The sequence below is a fragment of the Narcine bancroftii genome, chromosome 2 (assembly GCF_036971445.1).
Source record: "Narcine bancroftii isolate sNarBan1 chromosome 2, sNarBan1.hap1, whole genome shotgun sequence".
Classification (NCBI taxonomy): domain Eukaryota; kingdom Metazoa; phylum Chordata; class Chondrichthyes; order Torpediniformes; family Narcinidae; genus Narcine; species Narcine bancroftii.
In genome coordinates, this window is record NC_091470.1 from 258405552 (window position 1) to 258425805 (window position 20254).

Sequence of the window (20254 nt, forward strand, 5' to 3'; positions counted from 1 at the left end):
AGCCAATTTATATACAAAGTCCACTTATATCACCAATTTAAAAAAAATTTGAATGTAAAGAAAATTTTATTTTCAAAATAATTTGTAAATATTGTAAACACAGAAGACCAAAAAGGTTTAACCTTATCACAAGACCAAACTGAATGTAAAATCGTACCTTTCTGACCATTACATCAAAAACACAAATCAGAAAGAATCAAATTATATCTTTTTAAACACTCTGGATATAATTGATGTATAAACTTATAATTTACAAGTCTATATCGGGCATTTATAATCTTTGTCACACTATCATTACAAATAGTCTGACAATGATCTCTATCCAAATCAACTCCCAAATTTTTCTCCCGTTTGAGTCTTAATATATGCAAATCAATTTTAGACATTTTCTGTTGCAATAATTTATACATTTCAGAAATAATTCCTTTCTTCCCTCCATCACGAACCATCATTTCAAATTTTGACTCTTTTGGAAGAAACAAATTCTTCCCAAAGAAATAATACAAGATTGATTTAATCTGATAATAACAAAAAGTCTGAATTGGTATTTGATATCTTTCTTTCATTATCAAATGAAATAAATTGGCCTAATTCATAGCAATTATTTATCATTTCAATCCCTTTCTGATCCCAAATCTTAAGAAGGTAATTATTAACCATAAAAGGAAAAAGTTTATTCTGACACAAAGGAGTACATCTAGATATTTTATCTTGAGTACTAATTTCTTTATTTATCCCATCCCAAATGAGATAAAATTTCCAACATAAAAACATAACAATTTAACATTCCATTTATAAAAAAAATTGATCCCTTCTATCCTCACTAATTCTGTTTCATTCTATATCCACCCAAGTCAAAGGACTACCAAGATCAAACATTCTATTAATAAATTTTAACTGAGCAGCCTTAGAACAATTTTAAAAATTTGGAAGTTGTAATCCCCTAATTCATATTTCCATGTTAACTTGTGAATAGAAACTCTTGCCAATTTACTCTTACATAAAAATTTCTTAACTGTTGTATTCAAATCTTTAAAAAAATTTTTTAGGAATATTACAAAGAATAGTTTGAAAAAGATATTGTAGTCTAGGAAATACATTCATTTTTAGACAATTCACTCAGTCAACTAAAGTTATCGGCAAGTCTTTCTATTTAATTAAATATTTAATTACAGAAAATATCAGCAAATAATTTAATATAAATGATTAATATGTCTATCTATTTTAATACCTAAATATTTCATTTGATTAGTCCATTTAAAACATGCTACTCCTTTCCAAACAGAATAATGGGCTTCAGACAATAGCATAAGTTCACCTTTATTCCAATTCACTTTATACCCCGATAATTCTCCATGCTGTATCAACTTTTCCTGTAAAGCTTTCAACGACTCTTGTGGTTCCGTTAAATAAATCAACACATTATCCACAAACAAACTAATCTTAAATTCATCCAATCTTATTTTAATACCTTTTATATCCCTTTCCTGCCTTATTAATTGTGCTAAAGGTTCATTCACCAATGCAAATAATGCTGGTGACAGAGTGCAACCCTGTCTAGAAGATCTCTCTAAATTAAAAGAATCAGATAAAAATGCATTCATCATAACTCTAGCTTTTGGTTGATTATATACTGCCTTAATCTAACTTATAAACATTGGTCCAAACTGAAATTTTTCCAACATTTTAAATAAAAAACACTATTCCACCCTATCAAATGACTTTTCAGCATCTAATGATAAGACAATTGGTAAGCAAGATTTGTCCCATGAAATATTAATTAAACTAATTAATTTAGTTACATTATCAGCAGAATATCTACCCTTAATAAAACCCACTTGATCAATATGAATCAACTTGGGTAAAACTTGTGCTAACCTATTAGCCAAAATCTTAGTCAAAAGCTTATAATCAATATTTAATAATGAAATTGGCCTATAAGACCCAGGATTTAAAGGATCCTTTTTTTAAGAATTACCATTATAATAGTTTGTGAAAAAGATCCTGGTAAAGATTGTACATCTCTAGCCTGCTGTAAAACTTCGACAAACAATGAAAGTAATAATTATTGAATTTTTTTATAAAATTCCACAGTAAAGCCATCCTGTCCTGGAGATTTACCATTTGGCATTGAATTAATGACTAACATGAACTCTTTAGAATCTATTGGCTCCTCCAATTGTTCCTTAATCCAATCATTCAAAATAGATAAATGTAACTTATTTAAAAATCCATCTATTTTACTTTGATCTTGCTGCACTTCTGAAGTATATAATTTTTTTATAAAATTCCTTAAACTGCTCATTAATATCCTGGGGTTTATAAGAAATTTTTGAATTTTTTTCTAACTACCTTTATTTATCTAGATACTTGCTCCGATTTCCATTGCCGTGCCAAAACGTTGTGTTTTTTCCCCCAAACTCATAATATTTTTATTTTGATCTTTTCAATAAACGTTCAACTCTATAAGTTTGTAATGTATTATATTTCAATTTCTTAGAATCTAATTATACTTTTTTCTCTTTATCAAATGGATTCCTCTGAAACTCTTTTTCCAAAACATTTAAATCTTTCTCTAACATATCATCCTCAACTAAATACTGCTTTTGAAGTTTTAACTGTAAAACGAATATGACCTCTTACATATATTTTTAAATCATTCCATAATACAAATTTACTATTCACAGAATTTCTATTTGTATCTAAAAACTATTGTATTTGTTCATTAATATATTAACAAAATTCTTCATTTTTTAATAAAGAATTAAATCTCCAACGATATGTAGAAACCATTTTTTTCTGTTACTACATATGTCAATAATACAAGTGAATGATCTGAAAAAAGTCTAGACTTGTATTCAGTCACTACTACATTATCCAATAGCTGAACCAATAATAAAAAAAAACTAAATTCTAGAATAAGTATCGTACTGAGCTGAATAAAAAGAATAGTCCCTCTCTTTCAGGTTTAATTTCCTACATATATCAATCAAATTAAGTTCCTTCATCAAAAATAATAATGTTGTAGCCATCTTTGATCTAGGCATCGCCTTATCAGATTTATCCACTAAAGGATCCAAACACCAATTAAAATCACCCCCTATCATAATTTGATCATGAGAATATAATAAATTTAAAAATCCTGAAAAAACATCTTGTCATCCACATGACGATTTCTTTGCTTCCAAATACATCTAGAAGTATTTTAGAACAAATTTGCTTATTTTCTGCCAAGACCAGGAGGGCAAACAGTGCAAATACACAAATAGGACAAGACAACGTTTCCACCAACCTGCTGATGGTACCTTTTCTGGATTTTTTTTCAGTTGCACTTTATTTTCCCTCACACAGCAAAAAATCTTGCCTCCCCCCCCTTCCCCCACACCCACATTAGTCTGCCTAAGTTTGGGCTAGAACTTAGTGTCAAAATGCTCAACAAAAGTGGTGTATTGATAAAGAGGAATGCAAGTGTGAAGAGTAGGTCATGGGGAGTATCCAGCTGAACTCCCTGCAGCTTCAATAACACACTTGACCTGAAAGTGCCCCAAAGCATTGAAAGTTTTGCAGATAAATTGCTTTTGTTTTTAAAGAAGGAAGGAAAAATAATTACCTAGGAATGCAACCCTACAGCACCAGGTCTTTGTAACTCTTACAGAATGTAGGTTTATAGTTAGTTAATTTACCAAGGTTTTGTTTCAATTTTTTTCACCAAGTTAAGTAATTTAAAATGCAAAATTGGACCTACCTTGCCTGATATGTACAGGTAATAAACATACCTATAATATAAATGCTTTACAAGCTCTAGACTTTCTCAATTGCTTTAAGCGCAGATTAAACAAATTAAATTGTGTGCCAATGTCACAGATGCAATTAATTGTACTTTACAAATTTAATTAAAACTTCTAACACAAAAACAGTTGCCTCATTAGAAATAAAAATGTACTACACAATGGGAGTGGGTTCTATGGCAGTGTGTGCAGAATTAATTCACTGGATAAGCCAAGTTCCCTCCCGCTGCACATTAAATTAATTTTAGGAAAGCTGCTTGACCCACGATTCCAAACATTAATATGGTTTCTCAAAGATAATCTAGGTTTGGAAACATTAAGTGGTAAACATTCCACAGAGGTTTGGTTGAGGGTTCTCGGCTTGCTTGTTTAGATCTGTTGCCAGTCCAGGACCCTACGAGAATGAGGGTTCTCACTCCTTGACTCAGGTAAAGGGTCACTGTAAAATGCTACAGGAACAGGGGACGAGGATTAATTTATTGTTGCAGTCTCTCCTTTTAGGGTAATTGTCTGTTTAATTTTGTCTCTGGATATATTAATTGGGATATATTAAGGAGGGGGTGGGGGGAAATTGGACTTGATGGTGGAGCTTGTAGATAATTAGAAAATATAGGGTGTTTTTTTATTATTATGGATTGTTGACACTGTTTGAGTTTGAAAAATTATAAATAAAATATTTTTTTAAAATAATTAAAATGACTCCACTATCACAACGTCCCTCCATTGGTCTGTCACAGTCCTGACATATAGAAAAGGGCCAACGACAGGAGCAAGGGCAGAGATTATGGGGTGGCGGAGAGCGGGGAAGTGAAATGTAACCTTCAGGGACTACGAATCCCCAAGCTCAACAGAAGGAGCCTCTTTGACTCATCCAAATATACAATGTGCAATCCGCAAAAACACACCTGAATAACTTGGAATTATCAGAATTGTCAAAAGAATGTCATCAACTGTCTGTATTTGTGTTAAATCTCCAACATGTTGGAACAAACTATCTCATGGAATTAAGAATGAAGTTATTTTAGATATAGACTGTGATTTAACTGTTTGTTAGCTTTGGTTAACTGTATTTTTGTTCAACTTAACCAGTCGTTCAAGATTGATCCATTAAGTAATTTCTATCTCAAACAGTGAAGGATTTGTGCATGTACATGATACAGAGAAGTAATTTGTAGTTGGTTAATTCACCCAGTGCATATCATTCTTTTGTTTTAAATCAAAAGTTAACATTTTCCCAAAACCCCACCATCAGAGAAATCTGAATCTCCATTACCCATTGTATTTTGTGTAAAGTGAGTTTTGAGAGCTGCAAGAAACTGAACTATTGTGGTTTTTAGACTGCCATGTCAGGAAAATCGTGGAAAAAATTAACATAATTACTGCCCACAAGGTCGTTAACGCTGGGCGCCTTTTTATACTGCAAGTACCTGAGTGCAACAGTCCCGGTAGTTGGCCATGCAGTAGAGTGGATGACTGTCAACTAATTTTTCTGGTACGATTTACACTGCAGGCTTCCTCCAAAAAGTTGTGGGGGTCCTGAAGGATAAATCACGGTGCAGGAATTGACTCAAAATTCCTGCACATTCCTTTTTAAACTGCCCATATAGTGGCAACATTCCATGATTGTGCCGTTACATGCCTGCAGTCTAAAAAACCATACATGATAATTATTACTTGGAGAATTACAACAATGGTAATTTCTAACCATTTCAGCTGAACATAACTGAGCAATGTTACTTTGAAGCTGTATCCAGCACACATCGAACCATAGGACACTATAGTAGAGACAGTCTGTGCCAAACTATTTTTCTGCCTAGTCCCATTGACCTGCACCTGGAATATATCCCTCCCATCCATGTACCTATCCAATATTTTCTTAAATATCAATACCAAGCCCTCATTCACTACTTCAGCTGGCAGCGCGTTCCACATTCTCACCGTTCTCTGCGTGAAGTTCTCCCAATGTTCCCTTTAAACATTTCACTTTTTATCCTTAACCCACGTCTTCATGTTTTGCTTTACCCAATCTCAGAGGAAAAAGCCTGCCTCCATTTACTCTATCTATACCCATCTATACCATATCAAATCTCTCCTCATTCTCCTCCACTCCAAGAAATAAAATTCTAACCTGCTTAACTTTTCCCTGTAACTCACCTCCTCAAGTCCCGAAAACATCCTTGTAAACCTTCTCTGCACTTTTTCAATCTTACTAGGTGCTTTCAAATTGCAGCACCCAGATATCCCTCCTGGGACCCGGGTGTGATTACTGGGTCATAGGTACAGGAGGCACATTTCAAATTGCAGCCAGACCAACCCGACAAATCACCAACCCGACGACTGAAGGGGGATTCCACCCCCGCAAAGACGTGATGAGTAACGCGTCAAATAGTCAGTTCTCTTTCTGTTTTAAAGTTCTCCTAAATAGCACCCCCCCCCCCACATCAGTCACCCACCCCCCACACCTAGCGATCTGCCGCTGCCATGAAGAGGGGGCGGGGGGTGGTTGCTGTCATGATGTGCCGCTCCAGTTCACAGCAACGTCTCAATGTGAGAGTAATGGATGTTTTCCTTACCCATAATACCCCACACTGCTGGGACTGCACTGCCAGCACCAGAGCAGTTATAGCGGTTTTGGGGATGATGGATAAGGAAGGTGGCTATTGCTCCCGCACTCCTGCATTGATCTGTGGCCGCAAACCGGAGCAGCGATGGCAGAAGCAGCACATCATAGTTCACACCCCCCCCCCCACCCCCGATCACGGCAGCAACCACTCTTCACTAACATTCGCGACAGCTGCACATCGCACACCCCCCTCCACCCAATTGCAGAAGCAGCACTTCAGCCAGGGATTTCCCTGTGACGTGCGCACGCAAGCAATGACATCATCAGAGTAACCGGGTCGGCCATTTCCCCTTTCAATTCTCCAGAGCAGGTCACCTAGGTAAGTTTTACTGGGTCTCCTGACCACCTATGAGCAAGGTATGGGACCCGGTTGGTTTTGACCGGGTTCACCCGGTTAGACCTTTCAAATACCAATGTACCTGGGTCGTCAACTGAGCAAATTGCTGGGTTAACTCTATTTTACATGGCAATTTGAAAGGGCCTAGTAGATATCTTTCCGATAGTTAGGTGACCAAAACTGCGCACAACTGGAGAAGTACAATTACCAGTAATTCTTCTGTGACATTCATTTTACAATGGCCTCTGCCAGTCAAGTTGTTACAACTTGACACTAATTTAACACTTATGTATCCCCGACATGACTAGATGATGTTAAAGCCAAAGTTTAAGCTCAAGTGGATTAGTACATTAGCCCTTCGTTTGTGTTACAACTAGTGCTAAGACAAAGACATATCAATTTAGCCTAGACTTACAGGTATAAACTGATCCAACATTTTATTGAGTCCTGACAGATGGTCAAGTTTTTTCTCTGCTCTGAAAATACCAACTGTGATATCCTGATGTGAGAAAATATGATGATGGGGGAGGGGGGGGTTGGAGGTGTGTTATAAGACCATTAGAGCAGGGTTGTCAAATAGGCAAAATGAAAAACTGGATTTATTAAGAAAAGACGAACAACGGACAATACCTGTAAGCTTATTCAAGGAAATAAGATGCCAACAGTGGCAGTTGCTTTAGACGCAAAGAAAACCTTTGACAGGGTAGAATGGAATTATTTATTTAAAGTACTACAGAGGTTCAACCTACCAGAGAAATATATTAATTCGATTAAAGCATTATATGAGGCAATAAATCTTCTTTGGCTTGGCTTCGCGGACGAAGATTTATGAAGGGGATAAAGGTCCACGTCAGCTGCAGGCTCGTTTGTGGCTGACAAGTCCAATGCGGGACAGGCAGACACGGTTGCAGTGGTTGCAAGGGAAAATTGGTTGGTTGGGGTTGGGTGTTGGGTTTTTCCTCCTTTGTCTTTTGTCAGTGAGGTGGGCTCTGCGGTCTTCTTCAAAGGAGTTTGCTGCTCGCCGAACTGTGAGGCGCCAAGATGCACGGTTTGAGGCGATATCAGCCCACTGGCGGTGGTCAATGTGGCAGGCACCAAGAGATTTCTTTAGGCAGTCCTTGTACCTCTTCTTTGGTGCACCTCTGTCTCGGTGGCCAGTGGAGAGCTCGCCATATAACACGATCTTGGGAAGGCAATGGTCCTCCATTCTGGAGACGTGATCTACCCAGCGCAGTTGGATCTTCAGCAGCGTGGATTCGATGCTGTCGGCCTCTGCCATCTCGAGTACTTCGATGTTGGAGATGAAGTCGCTCCAATGAATGTTGAGGATGGAGCGGAGACAACGCAGGTAGAAGCGTTCTAGGAGCCGTCGGTGATGCCGGTAGAGGACCCATGATGCTGAGCCAAACAGGAGTGTGAGTATGACAATGGCTCTGTATACTCTAATCTTTGTGAGGTTTTTCAGTTGGTTGTTTTTCCAGACTCTTTTGTGTAGTCTTCCAAAGGCGCTATTTGCCTTGGCGAGTCTGTTGTCTATCTCATTGTCGATCCTTGCATCCGATGAAATGGTGCAGCCGAGATAGGTAAATTGGTTGACCGTTTTGAGTTTTGAGTGCCCGATGGAGATGTGGGGGGGCTGGTAGTCATGGTGGGGAGCTGGCTGTTGGAGGACCTCAGTTTTCTTCAGGCTGACTTCCAGGCCAAACAGTTTGCAAGTTTCCACAAAACAGGACATCAAGCGCTGAAGAGCTGGCTCTGAATGGGCAACTAAAGCGGCATCATCTGCAAAGAGTAGTTCACAGACAAGTTGCTCTTGTGTCTTGGTGTGAGCTTGCAGGCGCCTCAGATTGAAGAGACTGCCATCCGTGTGGTACCGGATGTAAACAGCGTCTTCATTGTTGAGGTCTTTCATGGCTTGTTTCATCATCATGCTGAAGAAGATTGAAAAGAGGGTTGGTGCGAGGACGCAGCTTTGCTTCACGCCGTTGTCAATGGAGAAGGGTTCGGAGAGTTCATTGCTGTATCTGACCCGACCTTGTTGATTATCGTGCAGTTGGATAACCATGTTGAGGAACTTTGGGGGGTATCCGAGGCGCTCTAGTATTTGCCAAAGCCCTTTCCTGCTCACGGTGTCAAAGGCTTTGGTGAGGTCAACAAAGGAGATGTAGAGTCCTTTGTTTTGTTCTCTCCACTTTTCTTGGAGCTGTCTGAGGGCAAAGACCATGTCAGTAGTTCCTCTGTTTGCGCAAAAGCCGCACTGTGATTCTGGGAGAATATTTTCGGCGACACTAGGTATTATTCTGGTGTATCTGGTGTAGGCTTCATGGTCAAGAACTCGAAAACCTCCCGACAAGCCATTCGGACCGGATCATGTCCATGCGACTCCTCCTTCAAAACAAGCGTCGCATCACCCTCATCAGTGTCTATGCTCCAAGCCTCCAGGCGGAACCAGCAGAAAAGGACAAGTACTACACTGATCTGCGCAACCTCATTCAACGCACCCCTACAGCCGACAAGGTTGTCATCCTTGGCGACTTCAACACTTGCGTCGGCAAAGACTCAGGAACCTGGCCAGGAATCCTGGGCAAGCATGGTGCCGGCAAGTGCAATGATAACGGGCGCCTCCTGTTGGAGCTCTGCGCAGAACAGCGGCTTGTCATTACAAACACCCTTTTTCAGCAGAGGGACAGCCTGAAGACTACCTGGATGCATCCCCGATCCAAACACTGGCACCTCCTGGGCTACGTCCTGGTGCAAGAAAGAGATAAACGAGATGTGCTCCACACCAGGGTCACGCCCAGCGCGGAATGCCACACTGACCACCGGCTGGTTTGCTGCAAGCTCAACCTTCACTTCAAGCCAAAGTCCAGGAACAGTAAAGCCCCCAGAAAGAGGTTCAATGTTGGAAACTTGCAGTCAGACGAAGTGAGAGGAAACTTCCAGGCAAACCTCAAAGCAAAGCTCGAGGATGCAATTCAGGGGACTCGTCCCCTGAAATCCTCTGGGATCAGCTGAAGACTGCCATACTGCAATCCACTGAAGAGGTACTGGGCTTCTCCTCCAGGAAAAACAAGGACTGGTTCGACGAAAACAACCAGGAAATCCAGGAGCTGCTGGCAAAGAAGCGAGTTGCCCACCATGCTCACCTTGCAAAGCCGTTTTGGCCAGAGAAGAAACAAGCCTTCCGTCGTGCATGCAGCCATCTTTAGCGCAAACTCCGGGAGATCCAAAATGAGTGGTCGACTAGCCTTGCCAAACGAACCCAGCTCAGCGCAGACATTGCTGACTTCAAGGGTTTTTATGAGGCTCTAAAGGCTGTGTACGGCCCCTCATCCCAAGTCCAAAGCCCGCTGCGCAGCTCAGACGGCAAAGTCCTCCTCAGCGACAAGATCTCCATCCTCAACCGATGGTCAGAACACTTCCAATCTCCTTTCAGTGCCAATCGCTCAGTCCAAGAATCCGCCCTGCTCCAGCTCCCTCAACAGCCCTTAAGGCTAGAGCTGGATGAGGTCCTCACGCAGGAAGAGACATACAAGGCAATTGAACAACTGAAAAGTGGCAAAGCAGCAGGTATGGATGGAATCCCCCCCAGAGGTCTGGAAGGCTGGCGGCAAAACTCTGCATGCCAAACTGCATGAGTTTTTCAAGCTCTGCTGGGTCCAAGGAAAGCTGCCTCAGGACCTTCGTGATGCCATCATCATCACCCTGTACAAAAACAAAGGCGAGAAATCAGACTGCTCAAACTACAGGGGAATCACGCTGCTCTGCATTGCAGGCAAAATCTTCGCTAGGATTCTCCTAAATAGAATAATACTTAGTGTCGCCGAAAATGTTCTCCCAGAATCTCAGTGCGGCTTTCGCGCAAACAGAGGAACTACTAACATAAGGCATTATATAAGGTGACAGTAAATGGATATATATCGAACCAATTTAAATTAAGTAGGTCAACTAGGCAGGGATGTCCACCATCTCCCTCACTGTTCACTTAAGCTATAGAACCCTTGGCAGAACTGATAAGAACAGAAAATAAAATAAAAGAGAAGGAATATGAAATCCGTCTATTTGCAGATGACATCATAGTACACTTAACAGAACCAGAATTATCAATAAAAGAATTACATAAGAAAATGTAGGAATGTGGAGAAATATCGGGGTACAAGATCAACGCAAATAAAAGTGAAGCGATGCTAATGAATAATGCGGATTTCACAAAATTTAAGAAAGAATCGCCATTTAAATGGCAAACAGAGGTAATCCGATACCTAGGTATCTGACTAGATAATAATCTAGGCCATCTATACAAATTAAATTATCAGCCATTAATGAAGAAATTACAAGATGACTTAGAACATTGGAAAGATTTACCACTAACACTTATAGGAAGGGTAAATTGCATTAAAATGAATATCTTCCCAAGAATACAATACCTATTTCAATCATTACCAATTCCCTTAACAGAGAAATTCTTCAATGAGCTAAAGAAAATAATAAGGAAATTCTTATGAAAGGGGGGAAACTGAGGATAGCGCTAGATAAATTAACAGAATGGTACAAACAAGGGGGCTTACAGCTACCAAACTTTAAGAATTACTATAGAGCAGCACAATTAAGATATCTATCAGATTTTTATCAAACAAGGGAAAAACCAGATTGGACCAGGTTAGAACTAGATAAAATAGGGGAGAAGGTACCTGAACATATACTATATAAGTGGGATGAAAAGCTGGTGCCACATGGGAATTCACCAGTACTGCACCATCTGCTCAACATTTGGAAGAAGATTCACGTAGAAAGAAAAAAAACAAATTACCAACTACCAAAATTATTATTGAGGCAAAATCAACTAATCCCTTTCACAATAGATTACCTTTCCTTTAGAGAATGGGAGAGAAAAAGGATTAAAAGAACGGAAAATTGTTTTTTGGGAAATAATTTATTATCTTTTGAACAAATGAAGTACAAATATGGATAAACTCACAGTACAATGTTTGCATACCACCAACTGAAAACCTACTTAAAGGACACAATTGGTAAACAGGCTGAGGTTACCAGAAGGAAGCAGCTTTGAATATGTGATTACAAACACAATGATAATTAAAAGATTTATAACAAACATGTACATCAAGCTGCAAGAGAAAGAGAATGATGAAATAAGCTAAACAAAAGTGGGAACAAGATCTAAACATAAAGATAAAAAAATGAAATATGGGAAAAGCTATGCTATGGAACTATGAGAAATACAATAAACACAAGGTTACGCATGATACAATATAATTGGTTACACAGGCTCTACACCATGCCCCAAAAGTTAAATAAATGGGACCCAACAGTATCAGATAGATGTTTTCGCTGTAAGAAGGAAATGGGAAAAACAGTACATGCAATTTGTGCATGTGAGAAAGTGGAAAAGTTTTGGGAAGATCTAAATCAGGTATTAAATAAAATCACAAAAAGCAACATACCAAAAAATCCAGAGATCTTTCTTCTAAGTAATATAAGAAGTAAAGAATTAGGCCTCAAACTGGATGAAGCACAAAAAAGATTTATTATGATAGCCTTAGCTGTAGCAAAAAAATGTATAATGTCAACCTGGAAATCAGAAGAGAGCCTGAGAGTACAGCAATGGTACATAGAAATTAATAAATGTATTCCACTGGAAAAAAATAACATATAATTTAAAAAATAAAGTCACATTATTCGAACAAATTTGGGAACCATACATGGAACACAACAGAGAGGGCCTTCCGTGGACCTCCACCCACCCCCTAAAATGAGAAAATGATAGAATGAGAAGACGACGAAATGAACTGACCCAGTGTGTAAAAGTAGATGACACAATTTTCTTGTTTATTTTCAACATTGTTTAATGGGTTTAATGTATCATATAGGTTGAACGTTGAGTGGGTAGGGAGGGGGGTGGGAAGGAGGGAGGGGAGGGGGGAAAAAGGGGAGAAAATGTGTCTTCTGTAGCTTATCAGGAAGAAAGTAAGATTAGAATGACTACTCCTCCACACTAATGAGACGATAGGGTATATATCAAATTGTGTTATAGCTAATCAGAAAAAAAGCCATTCATTAACTTGAGTTGTATTAGCACACATTGGAATAACTATTTTACATCTTTCATTTAGTTAAATGGCACACACATTTTAACATTTACAACTTAGAGCAAAGTGACTTAAATTCATGAAAGAAATGATTGGTCCACATCTGCACATCAGAGATTTTTATGTGATTTGTTTCTTGGCAGAAATTACCTTGACCCTGTGCCTCACTGATGAAATTCATCGTCAGAGCTGCAAAGCCAAGGAGAAGCCAGGTGCCCAGGTCACGTCCGCAGGCCTGCATCCTTGGGTCTCGTCTGCGCTGGCTTTATTCAGGAATCCTGCAAAATCAGCAAAAGAACAGCACCTCTTGCAAGCTTGTCCTCAGAGTAATGGTCACTGACTTCAAAATGTATACGACTTCAGAAGGTTGCCAAAGCAAAACAAAATTTACAATGCATTTAAACTGAAAAGTCTGCAGATGCTGTGATTGTTGTGCAATGCACAAAAGTGTTGGAGAAATTCAACAGGTTCAGGCAGCATCTATGGGAAGCAAAGGAATACAAGCAATGTTTCGGGCTTGAGCCCTTCATAAAGGTCTGAGCAAAAAGCAGACAGGTTGGGGGAAGGAGAGAAGGAATGGGGGAGTTGCACAGGCCAACAAGAAAGAAGTCATGGGAGGGAGGGCAGAAGATCTGAGAAGTGATGGGGAGGGGGTAGTTCTCTGAATGGAGAGGGAAGGGGGTGGGGAGCTTGAGGACAGGAGAAAGAGGGATAGGGAAAGAGAGGGAATTGGGGGAGGGACCGAAAGGAAACTGGAGGTCAACATTGATGACATCAATTGAAGGATGCCCAGATGGAATATTAGATGGTGTTCTTCAAATTTGCAGGTAGCCTTGGTTTGGCAGTGCATGAGGCCGCAACTAGAGCAACAGGTGCAGTAGATGACCTCTGCAGATTCACAAGTGAAGCAATGCGTGGGGAAGAACTGTTTGAGGCCCGAATTGTGGTGAGGGATTAGGTGTGGGTACAAGTAAGATTGCTGCAATCACAGGGGCGATTAGTGGACAAGGGAATCCTGGAGGGAGCAGTCTATGTGGAAAGTGGAAGTTGTGTGTCCAAGACATGATAATTAGTTACTCAAGATGGGTGGTTTTCAATAGTGTGACTTGAATCATGCAGGGAAGCTTTTTTCTAAATTCAAAGGAAAAGAACATAGAACATTACTTCACAGTACAGGCTTTTCAATCCACAACGTTGTCCTGACCTATGTAAACCTATTCCACAACAATCTACCTACATTCATGTGCCCGTCTAAGAGTTTTTTGAATGTTCCTATTGTACCAGCCTCCACCACCATCTCCGGCAATGCATTCCAGGCACCTATCACTTTGTGTTTAAAAAAAACCTACTTCTTACATCTCCCTTAAACTTTCCTCCACTCACCTTAAACAGATGTCCTCTAGTGTTTTCTATTGTCACCCTAGGAAAAAAAGTGTTGCCTGTGCCCCTCATAATCTTGATGACATCCATTAAGTCGCCTCTCATCCTTCATCATTCCAAAGAGAAAACCCATAGCTCTGTAAACCTTGTTCCCCAATCCAGGCAACACCCTAGTAAATATTCTCTACACCCTCTCCAAAGCATGTACACCTTTTCTGTAATGAGGTGACCAGAACTCAACATAATATTGCAATTGTGGTTTGCCCCAAGTTTTATAGAGCTGCAACATTTCCTCATTGATCCTGAACTCAATTCCCCAACAAGCAAAGGCCAGCATGCTGTGCATCTTCTTAACCACCATATCAACTTGCACAGAAAACTTGAGGGATCTATGGAACTGGACCTCAAGATCTCCATGTTCCTTCACCCTATCAAGAATCTGGTCTTTAACATACTCCAAGTTTGACTTTCCTAAGTGTATCACTTCATCCTTATCCAGATTAAACTCCATCTGCTACTTCTCTGCCCACTTTACATCTGTCTAAATCCTGTTATTTCCTACAACAACCTTCCATACTATCCACGACACCTCTAACCTTTGTATCATCTGCAAACTTGCTGGCACAACCCTCCACTTCTTACCCAACTCATTAAGTCACAAAGAGCAGGGGTCCCAGTACAGATCCTGCAGAATTCGACTAGTCACTGACCAAGGGCAGAGTATGTTCCATCTACTAAGGGTGGTTTTATCTATAGATCACATTCTATCTAAGGATGGATTTATCACAATTGGAAACCAGTTGTAACTGGAAGTTTACTTGATGTTTGGATAGGTCTATAATAAAGTAACAAATATTTATATAGCTCCTACATTAAAAATCTATTTAAGTGCTTCACAGAAGCCACTTCCTTGGCCAACAGCACTTCCTAAAAATATACTTGATCAGATGCTGTCACACGATATTAGCAAAGATCATCAAAAATGGATAATTAAAGAGATCTGAGGTGGGGGTGGGGGGGAAGAGAGCAGGAGAATCAATGCAAGCATAAGCAGGAAAGGGGAAGAGTAGAGGTCCTGAAAGATTGGGGTAGATGTAGGTCATGGGTGGGAACAGGGAAGAAGTCATGGAGGGCAAATTGAGATGTCACTCTGTGGAAAAGCCATCATTTGAGCCATCACCCAATAGAAACCCATGCAGACCTGGGGAGAATGAGCAAACTCATTACAAACCTAGGTTGCTTGCACTGTAATAGCAATGGACTCACCGCTACGCTAACCTTCCTCGCCTCCTGAATGTGAACTCCAACACTGAGAGAAAAGAAAATTCTGCTCTGGTTTCCCTCACCAGGATAGTCAAGGTTCAGAACATTAATCCATCTTTCCACCAACCATATATATTCGTGTAATACTATAGTAGCGTTCTGGGGACCAATTTTTCGGGTCAAATTTGGGAGGTGGAGGGGTAGGGGGAGTCAACTTTTTACACACAGCAAGTATGTGCATTGTTCAAGGCATTTGGAGCTCAAATGGCCGGGATCTGGTGTTAAGTTTTCATTTGGGGTGTCGGGAGCTCTGGTGGGCGGAGGCCAGGATGAGGATCCGTGGTCAAGGCATCAGGAGCTGGGATGGATGGCGGTTGGATCAAAAATAAGAGAGAAATACAAAATCAGCTTTTACACAGGATATATGGGCCAATAAGAAAAAAAAGGGGGAGGAAGGTGGACTTCCTTTTTTTAACTATTACACGAGTGTATGAGATGCTCACTGAACAACCCCATTCCACTAAATCAGTATTTCACGATAAATAACTTGTATTCCATCTGGGCTCTCTCCACGCAGACAGCATTAACATCGACCTCCAATTTCCATTAAACCCTTCCCCCAAGAATCTCTCCTTCCCTATCCCTCTGTCTCCTTTCCTCTCGCTCCCCATCCCCTACTCTTACCTCTCCAACCAGAGAGCTTCCCTCTCCTACCCTCCCACCCATATTCACCCATGACATCATACTGGTTCACCTGTGCTCCTCCCCCCTGCCCCTTCCTCCTCTCCCCTCCTCCTTTTCATTCAGGCACCTGCCAGATTTTGCTTATACTTGATGAAAGGCTCAGCCTCAAAATGTTGGTTACCCTTTACTTCCTATGGATGCTCTGTGACCTGCTGAGTTTCTTCAGCATATCTGTGTATTGCAAACTTATGACACACTCAAGGCACCAACCGATTAGCCTTATTGATTTAGTTGATGCACTTCAGAATGGATTTCCATCCCAAGAGCAGGTTTAACACCCATTTTGTTCAGAACTCCGAAGAAAGTCATCTTTATCAGTACTTTCCATCCAAATTAATCTTATTCCAATCTCGATTTGCTTTTCTCCCATTTCTGCCTTGAAAGATGGTGCCCAACATTACAAATGCAATTTACTAACCACCTTTTGTGATCATGAATGCGGAGCCACTCTTTCAACTGTTGCTCTCCTGGAGGTGAAGTTCTCCCATGACACTGTTGGAGAGGGAGTTCCATTATTTGGAACTGGCAGAGACGAAAGGATGAACACTGTTAGCGTAGTGGTTAGCACAATGCTATTACATCACCAACGACCCATGCTCGAATCCACCGCTATCTAAGGAGTTCGCTCGTTCTTCCCATGACCTGCATGGGTTTTCTCTGGGTGCTCCGGTTTCTTATCACATTCCAAATAGGATGTAATTGGGTTTTATGAGCCAGTGGGGCCTTCAACTGAGCTGTATCATTAAAAAAAATTGAAATATTTCCACGTCAAAACAACTTGGAGATAGTGATGTTCCGATGCATCCACTGACATTCTTGGTCATATTGGTCAGAGAGTGTTGCCAAAGTTTTGTGAATAGTGTGCACTTAAGTCATGGTTCTTCAGTGACTGAGAGAATGAATGCTGAGAAGGGTGGATTGAATTATCCTGGATGGCGTGGAGCTTCTGAATGTTGCACTGATTCAGGTGAGCAAAGGTCATTCTCTTGATTTGGGAAGGTAGTGGGGTGTCAGGAGGCCAGTTACTTTGCTGCAGGTTTCCCCAGCCCTGAGCTGCTCTAGTATTTAATGAGATTAACTCAGTTATGTGCCTGATCTCTTGTGCCTCCCAATCACCAGGATATCAGTTTAAGGTGAGTGGAGGAAAATTCATGGGAGACATCAGAGGGTGTTTTTTCATTGCATTGCTGGGGTCGGTGATGGAGGCTGGCACAACAGGGACATTCAAAAGAGATGAGAAAAAAAAGAGGGTTATGGGTGTGAGGCAGGGAAGGGTTAAATTGTTGTGGAATATATTTACATGGGTCAACCCAACATTGTGGGTTGAAGGGCCTATACTGTATCCATTGTTCTATGCTTTATGTAACCACAGCCTTTGCCCTTTGTGCAATGTTGGACTCCAACCAGTGTTGAACTTTCTTCTTTAATCGTAATGGGCCAGATCAAAATGTTGTCACATTTCCCCTGCTTTGTGGCAGGCAGTGATCTTACTCATTTGAAAGGCACAACTGATCCTTTTTAAAAACTAACCATGATGATAGCTCAAATAAATAATTGTTTGAATATTTTGATTTTTAAGTTTCTGGACATTCAGGAAGATTGAGAAGAGCAGGGTGGTCAGGGGACAGATTCCTGGTCTGCATTTACCAAGACCCTGAGGGTCACTCAAAGCTCTCATGCTAGCCAGCAACAGCCTCGGGTCTCAAGTGCACCAGGGGCAGAGTGCCCACGAATGCGGAGTGCCTGCAGTCCACCTGTGAGGAGGCAGACACAAGGGCCAAGCCATTGAGCTCAACACAGCTGCATTCACAACAAATCTGATAGTGCCTTGGTACCAGGGGCAGGTTGGGTACCTGCCTGTTTTGCTTGTACCTGACAAAGGACCCAGGACCGTAACATAGGCTACTCTTTACCTCATGTTGATGTTGCCTGACCAGCTGAATTTCTCCAGCTCATTTGTGCATTACACTTCAACCTCAGCATCTGCAGACTTTCCTTGTCTAACTCACACCTCTGGAACTCAACTCCTGGCACTGGGTTGGAATTAGGTTTTCAGACAGGAGGTCCAGGGTAGTCCAAGACAATCTGAGACATATCCCCCCACCCCCCTTAAAGGCCTATGTCCAACCTCAACTCTGGCTGAGAGTATCCCACCAATTTCAACCAACTTTGCCCACTTTTCAAAAATCTCCACTGAAACTTTCTGTCTTTTTTAAAAATTCAATCAAGTTTTCTGCCACTGAGAAACTCAGCAGGCCACACAATTGTATATTTGGCCCCAGCAACTGCAGATTTTCCTGTTTGTTTATTGCTTTTTTTTAAAACAAAGTATCTGTTCGCGACAACAAGCATGAATTTCGGGTGCCTATGTACATTGTGCAATGTGTATGGCAATAAACTAATTGTCAGTATTGGTTGGTTGATAGTTTCCAGTTCAAACCGAGTAGTGCACAACACAGCAATGGTTTCGGAGGCAACTTGACATGCAGCCTAACGCCGGATAACCGGCCGACCCTCTGCACGGGTCCCCGGGTCAACCCCCGCCGACCCTCTCCACGGTTCTCCCCCCCCCCCGCCGACCCTCTCCACGGGTCTCCCCCCCCCCCCGCCGACCCTCTCCACGGGTCTCCCCCCCCCCCCCCGCCGACCCTCTCCACGGGTCTCCCCCCCCCCCGCCGACCCTCTCCACGGGTCTCCCCCCCCCCCCGCCGACCCTCTCCACGGGTCCCCCCCCCCCCCCCGCCGACCCTCTCCACGGGTGTCCCCCCCGCCGACCCTCTCCACGGGTGTCCCCCCCGCCGACCCTCTCCACGGGTGTGTCCCCCCGCCGACCCTCTCCACGGGTCCCCCCCCCCCCCGCCGACCCTCTCCACGGGTCCCCCCCCCCCCCGCCGACCCTCTCCACGGTCCCCCCCCCCCCCCGCCGACCCTCTCCACGGGTCCCCGCCCCCGCCGACCCACTCCACGGGTCCCCGGGCTGATTCTGCGGGAAATCTTCCTGCAAAGCGGACTCCTGTTGGGTCAGGGATCCCACCCCTCCTTCTCCCAGTCATTTCCCCCTCCACAATGCAACTGCATTTCCAATGATTCCCATGTTAAAAAAAAACATAGACATAAAGAAAAACGTCTTCGACACAAAGTGCGATGGTTTCAAAGCCACATCAAATGAGCCGGGGAATGCGCGGGGAGTTTTGAGTCAAACTTTTTAGGGCACAACTTTTCGCCCGTCCTCTCAGTCCCGGCAGGTACCCGACGGTTCAGCAGCTCCGCCTCTGATGGACGGAGTTGCCCGTGCAAAGAAGGCTCCCTCCCGGGGAAATGCTCCCTCAACAGCCCGGCGGGACCTGTGCATTAGCCGCCAAGTCACAACCTCCAGCAGACTTGCTAGATACACTGAGACTGATAGGACAGCAATGGTCATCAATGCAACACACGTGGGAAGGTTAGAAAGATCTAATTCGGGGAGGTTTAACTTACCCCGGTCTACCGTCCAGTTTGCTTGGTGGCACCAACTTGCTTTAATCTCTCTCCCCCTCTCGTTGTGTGGGACTGCGAGTCCTTCTCGTCATTCCACTCTCCTCTTTGCTCCTCCCACCTTTGGAAACGAGTGAGACCCGAACCCAGTCACCTCCCAACGCCACCATCAGACCCACTGGCGTCACTGGGAGAAGGGGTTGGGGTGAGAACCTCATCGAGTGAAACCATCAGAGCTCAATGTCTATAAAATTTTTGTGCTATGTTTCAGTAGAATTGTATTTTTTTAATAAAATTATCCCTATAGTTAGTTATTACAACAAAAACTTTTTTCATAAGCCAGCTTACATGTATCAATATTACCTACAAGGCTAAAACTCGATGCTAATTTACTTTTTGAACCTTCTAATGTGTTTCGGTCAGAGCTGTCATTATTACCCAATTACAACGTCGCTTCAAATCACGTGGTTTCGTCTGCACACACTACAAGCATGCACTGTTGTTTTTGTTGCTGCTGGTGTTGTTATAGTCGCTGCTT

General features: G+C 42.0%; 1 protein-coding gene across 7 annotated transcripts in view; it reads right to left on the reverse strand.

Annotated features, from left to right (window-relative positions):
* col14a1a (collagen, type XIV, alpha 1a) overlaps window positions 1–19832 on the reverse strand; it is a 311666-nt gene extending 291834 nt beyond the window's left edge. For 5 of the 7 annotated variants that reach the window (XR_011352149.1, XM_069920940.1, XM_069920942.1 and 2 more), the window contains exons 1-2: window positions 19720–19832; window positions 13006–13133 (exon numbers count right to left, since the gene is read on the reverse strand). Coding sequence is in view for 6 of the 7 variants with exons in the window: in XM_069920940.1 (XP_069777041.1) it covers window positions 13006–13096 (91 nt within the window). In the remaining variant the exon portion in view is untranslated. The remainder of the gene's footprint in view (window positions 1–13005; window positions 13134–19719) is intronic. The other 2 variants (XM_069920939.1, XM_069920938.1) reach the window with 1 other exon arrangement.
* Between the last annotated feature and the right edge of the window lie 422 nt (window positions 19833–20254).